At 36.9% G+C, this 13,680-nt stretch overlaps 1 protein-coding gene across 6 annotated transcripts; it reads left to right on the top strand.

Moving 5' to 3' along the window:
- The first annotated feature begins 495 nt into the window (after positions 1-495).
- LOC130995337 (uncharacterized) lies at positions 496-13,121 on the top strand. Of its 6 annotated transcripts, none has more exons than XR_009092125.1 (14): positions 921-1,205; positions 1,283-1,382; positions 1,459-1,567; positions 2,338-2,426; positions 2,581-2,637; positions 2,803-2,911; positions 2,999-3,100; positions 3,221-3,285; positions 8,246-8,349; positions 8,426-8,490; positions 9,102-9,156; positions 10,151-10,257; positions 12,543-12,678; positions 12,803-13,121. XR_009092125.1 is itself a non-coding variant. In XM_057920586.1 (13 exons), exons 1-12 carry the CDS (start codon positions 1,148-1,150, stop codon positions 12,670-12,672), a joined length of 1,074 nt encoding a protein of 357 aa, XP_057776569.1. In that variant the 5' UTR covers positions 496-1,147; the 3' UTR covers positions 12,673-12,678; positions 12,803-13,121. The 6 variants fall into 6 exon arrangements, 2 of the variants coding, with proteins under 2 accessions (XP_057776569.1, XP_057776570.1); XR_009092128.1 differs by lacking the exons at positions 12,543-12,678; positions 12,803-13,121 and adding exons at positions 9,236-9,310; positions 12,512-12,534; XR_009092126.1 differs by having other exon boundaries at positions 922-1,205; positions 12,512-12,678.
- Positions 13,122-13,680: the final 559 nt, after the last annotated feature.

The raw sequence follows: 13,680 nt of genomic DNA, 5'->3' as shown, positions 1-13,680 counted from the left end.
ATAGTAAGCAGGGTATCGTATCCACGAGGATTGATAAACAAAAGTACTCTAAGTAATCCTATCAAGACTCTACCAATATCCAGATAAAACACTAATATGAATGAATGAATAATAAAACAAAACAAATAAGAATCAAATATAAAATAAGAAAATAAATGATTGAGTCTAGGGATGTAAAGTCATCAATCAAATTCACATAATTAACCTATTAATTCTAATTACCAGTTTAATCCAACTATGATAAGAGATCACACATATAATCAATTACTCTCGTTAGAGTAGCAATGACGGTAGATTAGTAAATTATCTATCTCCGTTAGGTCTCAAGAAAATCTGTTAACTCCCAATAGCACCTAAGAATAGCTCCCTATGATCCACCTATCTCCACTCAAGATTAAAATCATACTGCATCAGTCCACTAATTTAAGGCCTAAGAGGTAAAAACATGAGTTTTAAGAAAAAAATGTATTTTTATTAGTTGAGTAGAAAAAGTTGTTCTCAGTTAACAATTTTCACACTATTTATAGTACTATATGTTCTCTTTCACAGCAAAGTCGTGGGAATGTTGACGCAAATCTTAAGAGTGGATTTTGTGAAAAGTGGTGATAATTGCAACACACCAATGTGAAGGAGTTTGAGCTCATCTGCAGACAAATTGGAAGTCATAGGCATCTGATGTGAAGGACGAAATCTCTAGTAGAATCACAAGGATTTATCGAAGTCGAATCTCAATGATAAGCTTCATGTTTATGGAATCATGGAACTTCAATCATATCTTCTGATTTATTAAATCATTACTAAAAGGAATGTTTGTATTTGATTAATACCATTCTTAACGATAAGTTTATTGACAACAAAACGTAACTTTGGTACGCTTTTTCTCTCGTTAAGTTGAGAGTTGGAATTACTATGGAATGTGGAAATCATTATTGATCATCTAAAAATAAAATACGATTCCTAAAGATTTGAAACTTTTTTTTAAAGCGAGATTTGAACCTTTCTTGTTCATTTGGTTAATCATGTTGTGCAGCAAAACTTCCCATCCATACACCAAAAAGTGCAAAATCTACACAAACGACTTTGTGGTCAAACGGAATTCACACATTATCTAAAACCACCGGCGGACTTCCAAAACCTCTGTTATTCCATGGCGGTGCCGCTCTTCAATCTCTCTCCCGATTTGGTTGTCTCAAGACTCTGCCTAGGTCAACCTTCTTTCTCTCCCTCTCTCTCTATACAAACTTCTTTCTCTCTCTACAACATGGTTTCTCGTTATTCTCAGGGACCATGACGTTCGGCGAACAGAACTCTCTGCCCCAGTCCTTCCAGCTCCTCGACAAAGCCTTCCAATCCGGAATCAATTTCTTCGACTCCGCCGAAATGTACACTTACTGAATTTTGCACCTTCATTTGCATTTGGCGTTTTCTAATTTTCATCTACACCGCTCTTTGGTGTAGGTATCCCGTGCCGCAGCGTGCCGAGACTCAAGGCAGGAGCGAGGAATATCTCGGACGTTGGATTCGGTCTCGTAATATCCCGCGAGATCGTGTAGTGCTTGCTACGAAGGTCTCACTGACTTAGTCGAGCTTTTTTTTGAATAATTTATGTGTTGTATGTGTATTTGCTGATTCGTATGAGTAGAGTTCTACCTTTTAAGCTTATTGCTGGTTAAGTACAGTTATTGAACCTCTTTCATTTGGATTTTTGCACTAAATTTTTTGTCACAGTTGCCTGCTCAACAAAGTGTTGTTCTTTAGGTGTCCGAATGCAATTACTTGTAATTTTGCAGAATTGAGTTGTAATTTTCATTTCCTGAATCAATTTTTTAGAACTTCTGCTGCAGATGATTGTATCAAATGTGTCAATATAGAAGGTTTTGATAGTTGTGTTAAATTTTGATCTTGAGTTTAGTGCTTGGGACATTTTGTTGTGAAATTCTTCCAAAACTGACTAAAAGTTTTCCTGACAAACTTCAATGTTTGAATATGCTTCACTAGGCTCGATTTGTAACCCTTGTGCTTCAAAATGGCTGGTCCATCTAGGACTATCTATAAGATAGGGCCATAGACATTAGCCTTCGAACTCTTTTGCTTATCTATGTTGTATCACTTTTCCTTGCCATGAGAGTTCATAGTAGAATCTATTATTTTTCCTAACTGGTCAGAGTGCTAGTATCCAACTAAACAAGTGTCATTGACAAGTATCAGTAGAATTTGGTCGTGCACAATGGCATTCATTTGTTCTAGTCTATAAGACCAGAAAGTTTCACAATCTATCCCTGGTTTTGCTACTAGATACATTTTTGCTTAAATATATGTTTAATTGCTTGGATATAGGTTTGTGGGCCATCAGGGCAAATGACTTGGATACGAAATGGACCAGAAAGTATTGATTCCCGGAATATAGCCGAGGCACTTGACAATAGGTCGGCATGTGTACTATTATGTTTCAAGTTCTCTTGCTCTTGGAGACTTTACCTGATAATAGTTCTGTTATCACTAATTTGGGCTCTTACTAATTCCTTTATGTTCTGCCCTTGATTGTTTGGCCTTAAACTTAATAAGAATCGTGTTTCGCAGTTTGCTGCGCCTGCAAAGTGATTACATTGACTTGTATCAACTTCATTGGCCGGACCGGTTAGTGTTCGTCTCTTTCTTGTTACCTCTACATAGTAAAGATCAATTTAATGTGTCACATTAAAAATGATTTTAGAGCCTTGGGGCTTTGAAGCCAATTGCCTTCCCATGAAATCACACAATATACATTGTTGCATCACTTTACAACCATGGGTTTTCTTGCAGCTATGTTCCTATGTTTGGAGAAACCGAGTTTGATTCTCACCGGACCTTTCCCTCTGTTAGTTTTGAGGAACAACTTATCGCTCTGGACAAAGCTATTTGTTCTGGTAAGGTCAGTGGTTCTGCAGGTTAAGCACCTTTGTTACTGAATATAATTGGACCTGTGTTTCATAATGGGGGATTGAAATATTGCTTGCAGATAAGATACATTGGACTAAGTAATGAAACGCCGTATGGTCTCATGAAGTTCCTTCATGTTGCTGAAGGTGTCTCTTCCAATGCTAGAGTAGTCTCTGTGCAGGTGTTGTATGGTTCGACTCTATTTTAAAATAGTGAGGCTTCTCTTCTCAAATCTTCTGTGGATGCTTCTGTGCCCACACGACTTAATGATAATTGGATGTGGATCTACCTTTTTCTCCAGAATGCTTATAACCTTCTCTGCCGAAATTTTGATTCTGGAATGGCCGAATGCTGTCACCATGAGAGGTACCTATTTCAAACCCCTATGGCTGTATTAGTAGAGAATGTATCTATTATGTGTCACAAACAGGAGAACGTAAAGTGTCTAGAGCTTATACTATTAGGTTGTTTGCGTTGACAATATCATAGTTACGAATGTTATTTGATTCCAATGCTTGTAAAAGTATATGTGCATAACACATAGATTAGTATAATATATTATAAGTAAATATGGTAATAAGTCCAAGAAGCAGACACTTTTTAACTTGGTGATTGTACCATCATACTTTAGTTTCATATAGCAAAGCACTCATATTTCATACTCCCTCCGTCCCAATAGTAGTGTCCCACTTTCCTTTTAGGGCCGTCCCAATAGGAATGTCCCATTCCCTTTGGCAATATATTCTCTCTCTCTCTATACCTAATATTTAAATAATTTCCACAAACCCACTTTATCTACTTTTTACATACTCCTTAATCTCCATGCCCAAAAGTAATGGGACACTACTAATGGGACGGAGGGAGTATACTTCTTCTCTTAATTATGATGGTTTACTTTTCAACAAATACTAGCAGTAAAAATATATAACCTCTCCAAAATTACGGCTGACTTTAAAGCTTGGTCTAGAACAAAAAAATTGAAGTATTTCAGCAATTCAATTGAAATAAAATCCATCAACAGAAATGGTTGACTAAAATCTATAAAGGGTTGAAATTGTTTAGCTTTCAAAACCTAAGCAATGGCATGGCTAAGAAAAGCTTTATTTTCAGCCACCTCTTCGTGTTGCTGATCCTAGTTTTCTCTGACTCTGATGAATGACACTTTCCTGTGGTTATCAATATTATATCATTTGTCCTTATTTGTAAAGTGTGATCCATAGGATTTGTAAGGAATGGCGTGACCAGATTATTTTGAAAAATCAGAACATTCACAGCATCTCCATGTTTTAGTCATTGATGTATCTGTAACAGTTTTAATTGAACTCGGGAAAATAATAATTTTTTCATACTCCTGTGCAACATTAGGACAAGATTTATAGCAACATAGTTACTGGATAGAAACTGGAAACAACCTAAGATTTCACAAGCATCCTTATAAACAATAACAGAAAATGCTCTAACTACCAAAATCGTCAGCATCCCCCTTAAGTTGGTCCATAGATGTTAATCATGCCAAAGTTGTTGATAAGAAGCTCAAAGTTATGTATGAAAAATCCTTTGGTAAGGGTATTAGCTGTTTATTATGTTTTCAGAGCAAATGGCAGGTTAATAGACTCTCAACTACAATATATGGCCCTCAATGTGGTGAGTAATAATAGAAATGAAGCTGTTTCTGCAAGGTCACTTCTGTTGTCTCCAAGATTTTTGATAGGGTTGATTGAATCTGTTACTTGTCTCTCAGTTTCTTTAAGGATTAAGGGCATACTGACGAACTTAAATCCTTAGTGTCAAACTCTAGTGAGAGACATTTTTCAACTGGTTCATCTCGACTTAGTGTGGTGTTTTACACAATTATATGGCTTCCCTTCCCTTCGTGTAAGTCCTACAAACATTTGTGCAACTTGTTTTCAAGTGTATTCTCGACTTTCTCAAACTCTTTAAACTTCTCTAACTGATCCTTGGCTATAATTCAGCTGATACACAAAGTTCCTACTTACACCTATTTTACTTCACCCTCAAGTTATATTCTTCTCAGTAGCATTCAGCATGTCATCCTTCTGTGTAGGATCTCAAGCACCTTGTCCAATTTTCAGAATCACTATACAGAAGGCTTGGACATGAAAGACCAAAAATAGGTAAGAGATAATATTATGACAAGTAGTTGGATGATATTAAGTGTTTGCCGGATGACCTTATAGCTCCAGACAAGACAACAATAAGTGCATTATAATAAGATGGCTCATTATACTTGGAATCATGGCCTTGTGGACTTAGATTAAGATCTAATATGAGTAATGTAGATTGTGAAAGCTCAAACATAAGTTGGTCTGAGGACTAATTGTGTATTGCGAAGGATCATCCAACACCTTTATTATTAAGTTGTTTTTTGTTGCTGCAAGTAGACAATGTCAAAGGGGTACCAGTCCTATTCCTTAGTTATATTTTGTCTTCTATTTGTTATATGGGGTTTGTATATGTATGAGAAGTCACTGAACATGAACTTGTGTGAGTGATAAAAATCATTGACCGATATCTAGCCAACTACAATTGAGTAAGCATCATAACTAAGGTTGTGTTTAGATTGAGGGAATTGAAATTCACAATCAAATCAACTCAATTTAATTGACAACAAGGCTCAAATCAATGAATTTTAAACCCACATGGGTTTCAAATTATTTGATCTTTCTTCATTTTGGATGGATTTCAAACACTCTGACACATGCGCACAGGCACAAATCTACAAGATTCACCACAAACACAAGCACATACAATAATGCATGAATGTGCATACTGCACACTCATTCATCCACTTCTACATATGTGCACAAACACTTGCTCACATTCTACACATAATAATACACACACACACACACACACACACACCGACACCGATACCCGCACATGCACACTACAAACTACTCAGATTACACACACACAACAACAACAAACTCATACACATCCAACACAACATGCTCACATTGCATACATACATATGCTACAGTGCTACTACATAGTTACACTCACTACAGACAGTCACCCACTATCAAACACACTACTGTCAACATTTTTAGTTTTTGGTATTTACAAATTATTTTTAGGGGTAATTGCCTGTAAATCCCTAACGTTTACACGGAATTGGTTTTTGCACCTATTTTTATTTTTCTTCTTTTAAATACCTAACCTTTAGTTTTTGTCTCAAATTTGTCCGGCGACCGGTTTTTTTTTACGCCGGCGCCGGAAATGCCACTGTGGCAGCCGGAATTGATGAGGTGGCAGCCGGAATTGACACCTAAACATATTTTTTACATGTGGCAAAAAAATAAAATTAAAAAAACAAAAAAAATTCCAAATCATCATCATCTTCCTCAAACCCTTATACCCCCTCCCCCCTGCCAGCACCACCGGCTGCTCCTTCGCCGCCCCCTTCCCTCCCCCTGCCAGCACCACCGGCGACACACAGAGAGGTTCTCGGCACCTCCGTCTCCCTCAGAACCACGCCGCCACCTCCGTCTCCCTCAGAACCACGCCGCCACCTCCGATGCCAAAAACCCTAGATCCCCAAATTCTAGCCCCCATTCCCTCCGATTTCCGACGACAAAAATGACTCCCTTTCCTCTGTTTCAACATTGGCCGACATCAGCAACTCTCTCGATTTGGAGAGGGGCCGGCGGAGATGGGCCTCTCGAATTGGAGAGGGGCCGACAGAGAGAGGCCAGCAGAGGAAGACAGGAGAGGGGCCTCTCGATTTGGTCAGGTAGCGGCGGCGGAGGGTGGGGGAAGGGGAGGGGTCGACGGAGGATGGGGAAGGGGAGGCGGTGGTGGCGTGGCCGATTTGCAGAGATCGGCGCCCGGTGGCAGATGGTGGGGGAAGGAGAGGAGGGAGGGCGGCGGGTGGGGGAACGAGGGAGAGGGGGAAGAAGACGGGGGGGGAGGGGTCGACGGAGGATGGGGAAAGGGAGGCAGCGGCGGTGGTGGTGTGGCCGATTTGCAGAGATCGACGCCCGGTGGGGAGGGCGGAAGGCGGAAGGCGGCAGGTGGGGGAACACGGGGGAAGGGGGAAGAAGACGGGGGGAGGGGGGTTTAATCCACATGTGAAATTTTTTTCTTTTTTTTTTGTTTAATTTTATTCCATATGTCAAATATATACTTATGTGTCAATTCCGGCTGCCACCTCGTCGATTCCGGCTGCCACAGTGGCATTTCCGGCGCCGGCGTAGGAAAAAACCGGTCGCCGGATAAATTTGAGACAAAAACTAAAGGTTAGGTATTTAAAAGAAGAAAAATAAAAATAGGTGCAAAAACCAATTCCGTGTAAACGTTAGGAATTTACAGGCAATTACCCCTTATTTTTAGTCTATTATCTTAAATGTTCTATGTTTTCTTTGATGTGAAAATTGATACTCCATAAGACTATGTTTCTTATTTTTTCTTTGAAAACAACTGATGACACTTAAATATGTAAAATTTGATTTGTTTTGTTTTTCTTTCACAAATTTGATTAAATCCGAACTAGTGATTTCAATTGTGTGAATCTAAAACCAATAATTTCATATTCCCCCGTCTAAGCACAACCTATGAGCTCTAAGTATTGATATGAATCTATATTGCATAGAAATTCTGGAGGGTCAATTACAATCTATTTGTTTAATTCTCATATGGAACTATATGATGCTAAAACCTATTCTGATGTTTTGGTACGATTACATCAAAAATTCAAAAGAAGGAAAAAAAAACTAGAAATGTAGATGAAGATATGTGAATAGATATGAACATAAAATCTAGACTGTAATATAACGACAGTAATGCAATAGTTTCATGTCATATCCAAAATCAGATTGCATGCATTCCTTACTCCTTGTTTGTCAATATCACGAGAAATTAACTTCTCATATACTTGTATGAGTGCATGATATTTATGGTGTCTCTTGCAAATCACCATATTGACAGCTTTTTTCCAATATTTTGTGTTACATCTTCTTGATTTTTTATTTATTTGTTTGGTTAGGGATTTTATGAATGGTCTTCATCGTGTCTTATCTCTTCTTCCCGTCTTGGCATGAGGAATTTGTTTAGCTTGTGCTTCTGTGTAGATTTTATTGAATTTTGAATTTTGAATTTCTTAAGCATCTGTATAATGAAATGTCAAAAAGAAAGGGACTAGTATGCTCTTTTAATTCTTCAATGTTATTGGATGTTCTTATTTACTTTGACCACCTTATGTGGGTTTATTTGATTGAACTGTGGTAGCCTTCTTGGTGATATTTCTTGGTGTTTAGTTCATGAATATTATGGCCATTGATGCTCGTGTTTCTTACTTTTTCTCTAGGGTAAGCTTACTGGCGTATAGCCCTTTGGCAATGGGAATTCTTTCTGGGAAATATCTCTCACTTGATGGAGGTCCAAGTGATGCTCGTTTGAATCTTTTCAAAGGTTTTTGTCCAGGCCTATTTGGTTTAAGCAACTACAATTGGTTTTTTATAGGACAGTTTGCTTTTTTAATTTTCAGGGAGGTATGCTGAAGGGGAGTCGAGATACAACCTGTCAGATGGTATCATTGGAAAAGCAGCCGGGGTAAGCGAGTCTTTTTTCTTTTTTTTTCTTTTTCTTCTTCTTGTTATTACTATTATTACTTGATTATTCTACACAAAAGTAAAGCCTTATCTATTCAGTTTTGGTCATGAATATTCAACGTCCATGTTTTACTACTTCAAATGAGCATGCTTGGTGGTCTTCACACTGTTTTTCCCTTCTTAAAATATGTTCACTTGTACATTGTTAAAGCTATGCTTGTAATTTTTTGTTTATAGCGGTGCGTTGCTATAAATTTTTGTGAAATCCAAATCTATTCCAGTCATTCTATAATATCTCCGAGTAATTTACTATAGATAGTGCATTATTGTCTTCGGTTGTATTTGGATTGAAGGACTTCAGTATGAATCTGAAATCCTTAAGAACAAATTCATTGAGTTTGGTTTATGCGGAGTTGTTTTTGAGTGAGTTTGGTAGATCTGAGAACGACATTGTAATGGAGTCCTTTTGAGCTCTTCCGAAAATCCCATCAAAATCGAATCCTTAATTTGAAATGCAATGTAAGCAGTTAAGTTAAAACATTCTTTAATACTTAGTTGCAACAATTAGAATATAATGGCTATGCTAATGTCACTTCTCATTATGTCTTGCAGTTATATTATTCCATTGCAAAGAAGTATGATGTTCATCCTGTATCACTTGCTATAGGTGAGAGTATTTTCTTAGCGTATTTAGATTGTAATATACTTGTATTTATTGCATTATATCTGGCTTTAAATTGTCTCAGGGAGAGGAACTATTAATATGCATTTCCGATCATTTTATATTAATTTTTTCGCTGAAGAACCGTAGTAGGTAAAAGGTATTAACGCCATCCTTTAGTGAATTTTCTTTCTCTATTTGCTCGATGGAATTATGCTTTGAACATATCGTTTACCCTATTCAGTAGATTGCTAAAATTTCATTCACAACAATTTAATTTGATGTGGATTTGACTATTACGTAGATACAACCAAATTATGTGGTAAGCATTGTGAATGAGAAGGATAGAAATGCCATGATTAATGAAAACAACAAATCTTGGGCCCAGGAAAAATTTCTTTATTTTGATAAGGAACATTTATTCAACCTAAACATTCGATTTCAGTTAGAGCTGGAGCCGATGTCTCTCTTCTTTTCTCCTGTGCTTTTTGGCAGGAGATCTTGATGAAACTGGATCTTCTTTCCTGAACCCGGAATTGTAACATCACTCAGAAGTGTGCCTAGTTCCTCATTACTCCTAATTGCCAGCTCTATGTGCCGAGGCACAATTCTGCTTTTTCCTTCATTCTTAGCCTCTTTCCCTGCGAGCTCCAAAACCTAAATCAAGAAACTTATTTAAACAGATTGGCAAATTCCAAAAACAGAGATAGAAATAATAAATGGAAACAAATGAAAAAGACATTTATTATATTCAACATATCACCTCAGCAGCCATTCGTTGAAGGACTGCAGCTAAATAAACTGGTGCTCCAGCAGCAACCCGATCAGAATATTTCCCTTCCTTGAGAAATCGGGAAATTCTGCCGACAGGGAAATGGAGGCCAGATCTCGTGGCCCTGGACCTGCTCCTCTTTTTGTTGGAGGCGGCTCTGGAGGAGTTCATTCTTTCAATTGACTTTAGGTAGTCAGAAACCCTAAGTTAGGTAGTGTGGTGTTGCAGTGATGAAACGGCGGAGTGCACGAAGAGGGGTTTATATGGAAAGTGTTCGATGGATGGTGGATTCTGATTGGTTAAAGGGACGTGGCGCAAATTGCCACCACAGCCAGGTAATTAATGTAGAGTAAAAGAAAAGATTTTGAATTTCAAATTGGAGAATCATTTTAGTATTTGTGCAATAAGATTAGCGAGACCCCCGTTTCCTAGTGTGAACTTATTTCGATTTGCTATGCAGCCTAATCATGGAAAGTAAAGTTTCTCGGCGCACATTGTGTGTCATGTAGCTAACGAATATTTTTTCGTGCTAATACTAACTTTTTTGGGGATTCTTTCTAAATCCTCGCGTTTTTTTGTGTGTGTGTGTGTTTTGATGGGATGGGGGGGCTTTTAAGTAGGAAATTATATTAATTAGATTTCAATCCGTGTTTCACAATTTTCTCCTAGCAAAAGATTGTGTTTGATTAGCTCATTTGCTATATTGATAAGTTCTTGCATAATCTGAGATGTGATATATTAAGCTAGAAGTAAGATCTTCAATTGTTGTTTTAAAAGATGGTAATGGCTTGTTTGCTATGTGTGATAAAAGCGTGATTGATATCTATGGCAATTGAAAAGTGTGATAGGAGTAGTATCTTGTTTGCTTCAAAAATCAAAGTCCCTGATAAAGCAACAACAAGGTCTCTATTAACTTCATTTTGTACTCCCTACATCCCAATAATAACGTCCCGAAGAAATGACACGCAAATTAAGAAAATGTAGATAAAGTAAGAGAAAGATAAAGTAAATGAAGAGAGAGTGGATAAAGTAAGTTGTTTCTTTTTTTGGGTTGGGACATTATAAATAAGATGCCCAAAAAGGAAATTTGGGACATTATTATTGGGACGAAAGGAGTATTATACTCCCTCCGTCCCAGGAAACATGAGTCGTATTACTTTTTAGGCCGTCCCACGAAACTTGTTACGTTTTCTTATATGGCAAAAGTTTTTTTCCTTTATTCACCTACCACACATAACACACTAAATACTACTTTCTTAAATCCCATGCCCAAAAGAAACGACTCATGTTTTGCGGGGCGGAGGGAGTATGATTCTAGAGATATAGTAAAATATGAAGAAGACAAAAATGTTTCATACCTCCTAAATGTGATTCATAATACTCCTACAAAAGATAAGTGTAACATATATTGATTCTTATTAGACTAAAGTCACTAAACTATCCATCTTCTTGCTCTCCTACTAGTAGTACAAATGATTTTTTAGAAAGTGCAATTTAATAGTGAGTTTTAATACATCCAACCAAACAATAATTCAATATGTATATAATTTCATATATTTTAATACATTCAATCAAACAAATAGTGATACTATATATGGTCAAACTACGAGGTATTACCGTACTATCTAGAAAACAAAAGTTAAGAAAATGCCAGTAGTGATAGTTCTAATTTTGGAGGAGTCACTAAAAAGGGGATTATAAGACCAGAATCTGATTTGTGAATATTATAGAGCATTGGAGCTCATTTTGTAGATTTATTTTGACAATATATAGACTTGTATTAATCTTATTCATGTTTTTAGAAGCTTTTTTTAAGCTTAAGGGTGCGTTCTCTTTGGTTATCATGAATAAATGAAGGATAAATAAAATTTCACCCTTTAAATCCTTCATTTCTTTTTCCACATTTCCTACTTGACCCTTACTCATTCCTCATTTACACTAAAAATGAGGGATAATATTATCACACCATTTTTGGAGGAATAATATTATCTCTCCTTTGTAGTGTAAATGAGGAATGAGTAGGGTCAAGTAGAAAATGTGGGAAAAGAAAGGAAGGACTTAAAGGGTGAAATTTTGTTTATCCTTCATTTTCTCATGATAAATTTACAACCAAAGAGAACGCACCCTAACCAAACATTGCAAAGACCTTATTATTTGTCCACTTATATTTGGTAGTATTGTAATCCGATTTACACACATTTTTTTAATTAACTACAACTAAAAAGATGAAAAATGTGTATATTGAATAAGTTATGTAGCTCAATTCTCTGTTGAGGCTCAAGTTTAAACAAATTTGGATGTTTATGCTTCCGATTTGATTCAATTTGTTTGTACAACTACCCGTAATTGTAATTTTGTGAGCACCGCGTTCCAATTTGTGGAGATGCTAACAATGCGAAAAATAAACATCTTAGCTGTATGTTCATTTTCCATTATCATTTGTTTTGCATTAATCTTAATGAAAGTGTGCTTTTCACAAGGTGGTGAAGAAGTTGTAGATTCTAAAATTACATTCCTATCACTGTGCTCTTACATTCCTTTATATTGATTGTTCAAATCGGCTGTGTGCCTTATGAGACTATTTGACAGCTTTTGTTTTGAGACACCCTCTTGTGGCCAGTGCTGTTTTTGGAGCCACAAAGCTGTGGCAGCTCCAAGAGGTGCTTGATGGTTGCAGAGTCGAGCTTACTCCAGATATAGTTGCAGAAATTAACGAGGTGCATTCAGCATTTCCCAACCCCTGTCCCTAGAAAAAGGTCAGTCTTCCTGTATGCTGCCCATCCTCCAGTTGATCGCCTTTGTTTTACCATACATAGAGAAACGAAATAAATCAACATTCTTCGTCATTTTATATGCTGAGATAACTTATAATCTTTGCAGTGTTGGGAAGAGTTCAGATTAACGCTCTAACAGAGTAGTCTCTCATGCTTAGAAGAGTGAAGGGAATGTCTAAATGCTTTCGTATAACCGGAAAACAAGGCTGCTTAGTTAACCAATTCATTCGCAGCCTCTTCCCTCTTCGCCGTTGCTCGTGTTTGTGCGATGCAAATTATTAGCCCATTTGGTTACATAACTGCTTATATTGGGGAAAAAATATTATTCTTGATATAGCAGGTGTTTGAAGGCTGTTAGTGTATACATTCATTCGTACGATGTCTTGGTCATGATAATATTATGAAATGAATTATGCTATTCTGAACTCGGCTCGATTAAGCTCTCTCTCTCTCTCTCTCTCCGGAAATAAGAGATTTGCTTATTGAAAAACACTAAAGACTATTGAAGTTCTTGTATTTAGGTGTACCATTCACGTGTAGGCACATGAATTTGAGTTCCATTTGGAATAAAGTGTGTTTGTTTGTGTGGGTTGGGTTGGACCACAGATTTTATTTGATTTTAATAGTTGCTCGTGATTGTTGTTAGATGTCAGTATTATTTTCGGATAACTCTAGAACCTAAAAATCTTACGCCAATTAAAAAACTTAGTGCAAAATGTGACTGCATGAATAGAAAATGCAGATAATGCAAAAAAAAAAAAAAGGAATTAAGTGAAGGAAGTTGACCAGGCGAGTTCTTTAATTACGACCACGACCATTTCTTTTTGTTGAAAAGGTAGTTTGCAATGGAAAGACATTGGTCAGAGAGTAGAAGCTACCCCAAATTGAATCATTTGGAAATTTTAGTATAATAATCTTATGTTAGGTGTAGACAGAAATTATTTCAAATCTCGTCCCAGCGAATTTTTGGACATAAAGTAGACC

The sequence above is a fragment of the Salvia miltiorrhiza genome, chromosome 7 (genome assembly GCF_028751815.1).
Source record: "Salvia miltiorrhiza cultivar Shanhuang (shh) chromosome 7, IMPLAD_Smil_shh, whole genome shotgun sequence".
NCBI classification, from domain to species: domain Eukaryota; kingdom Viridiplantae; phylum Streptophyta; class Magnoliopsida; order Lamiales; family Lamiaceae; genus Salvia; species Salvia miltiorrhiza.
The sequence above is the reverse complement of the archived record's forward strand: the minus strand, read 5'-3'. Positions and strand labels throughout refer to the sequence as shown.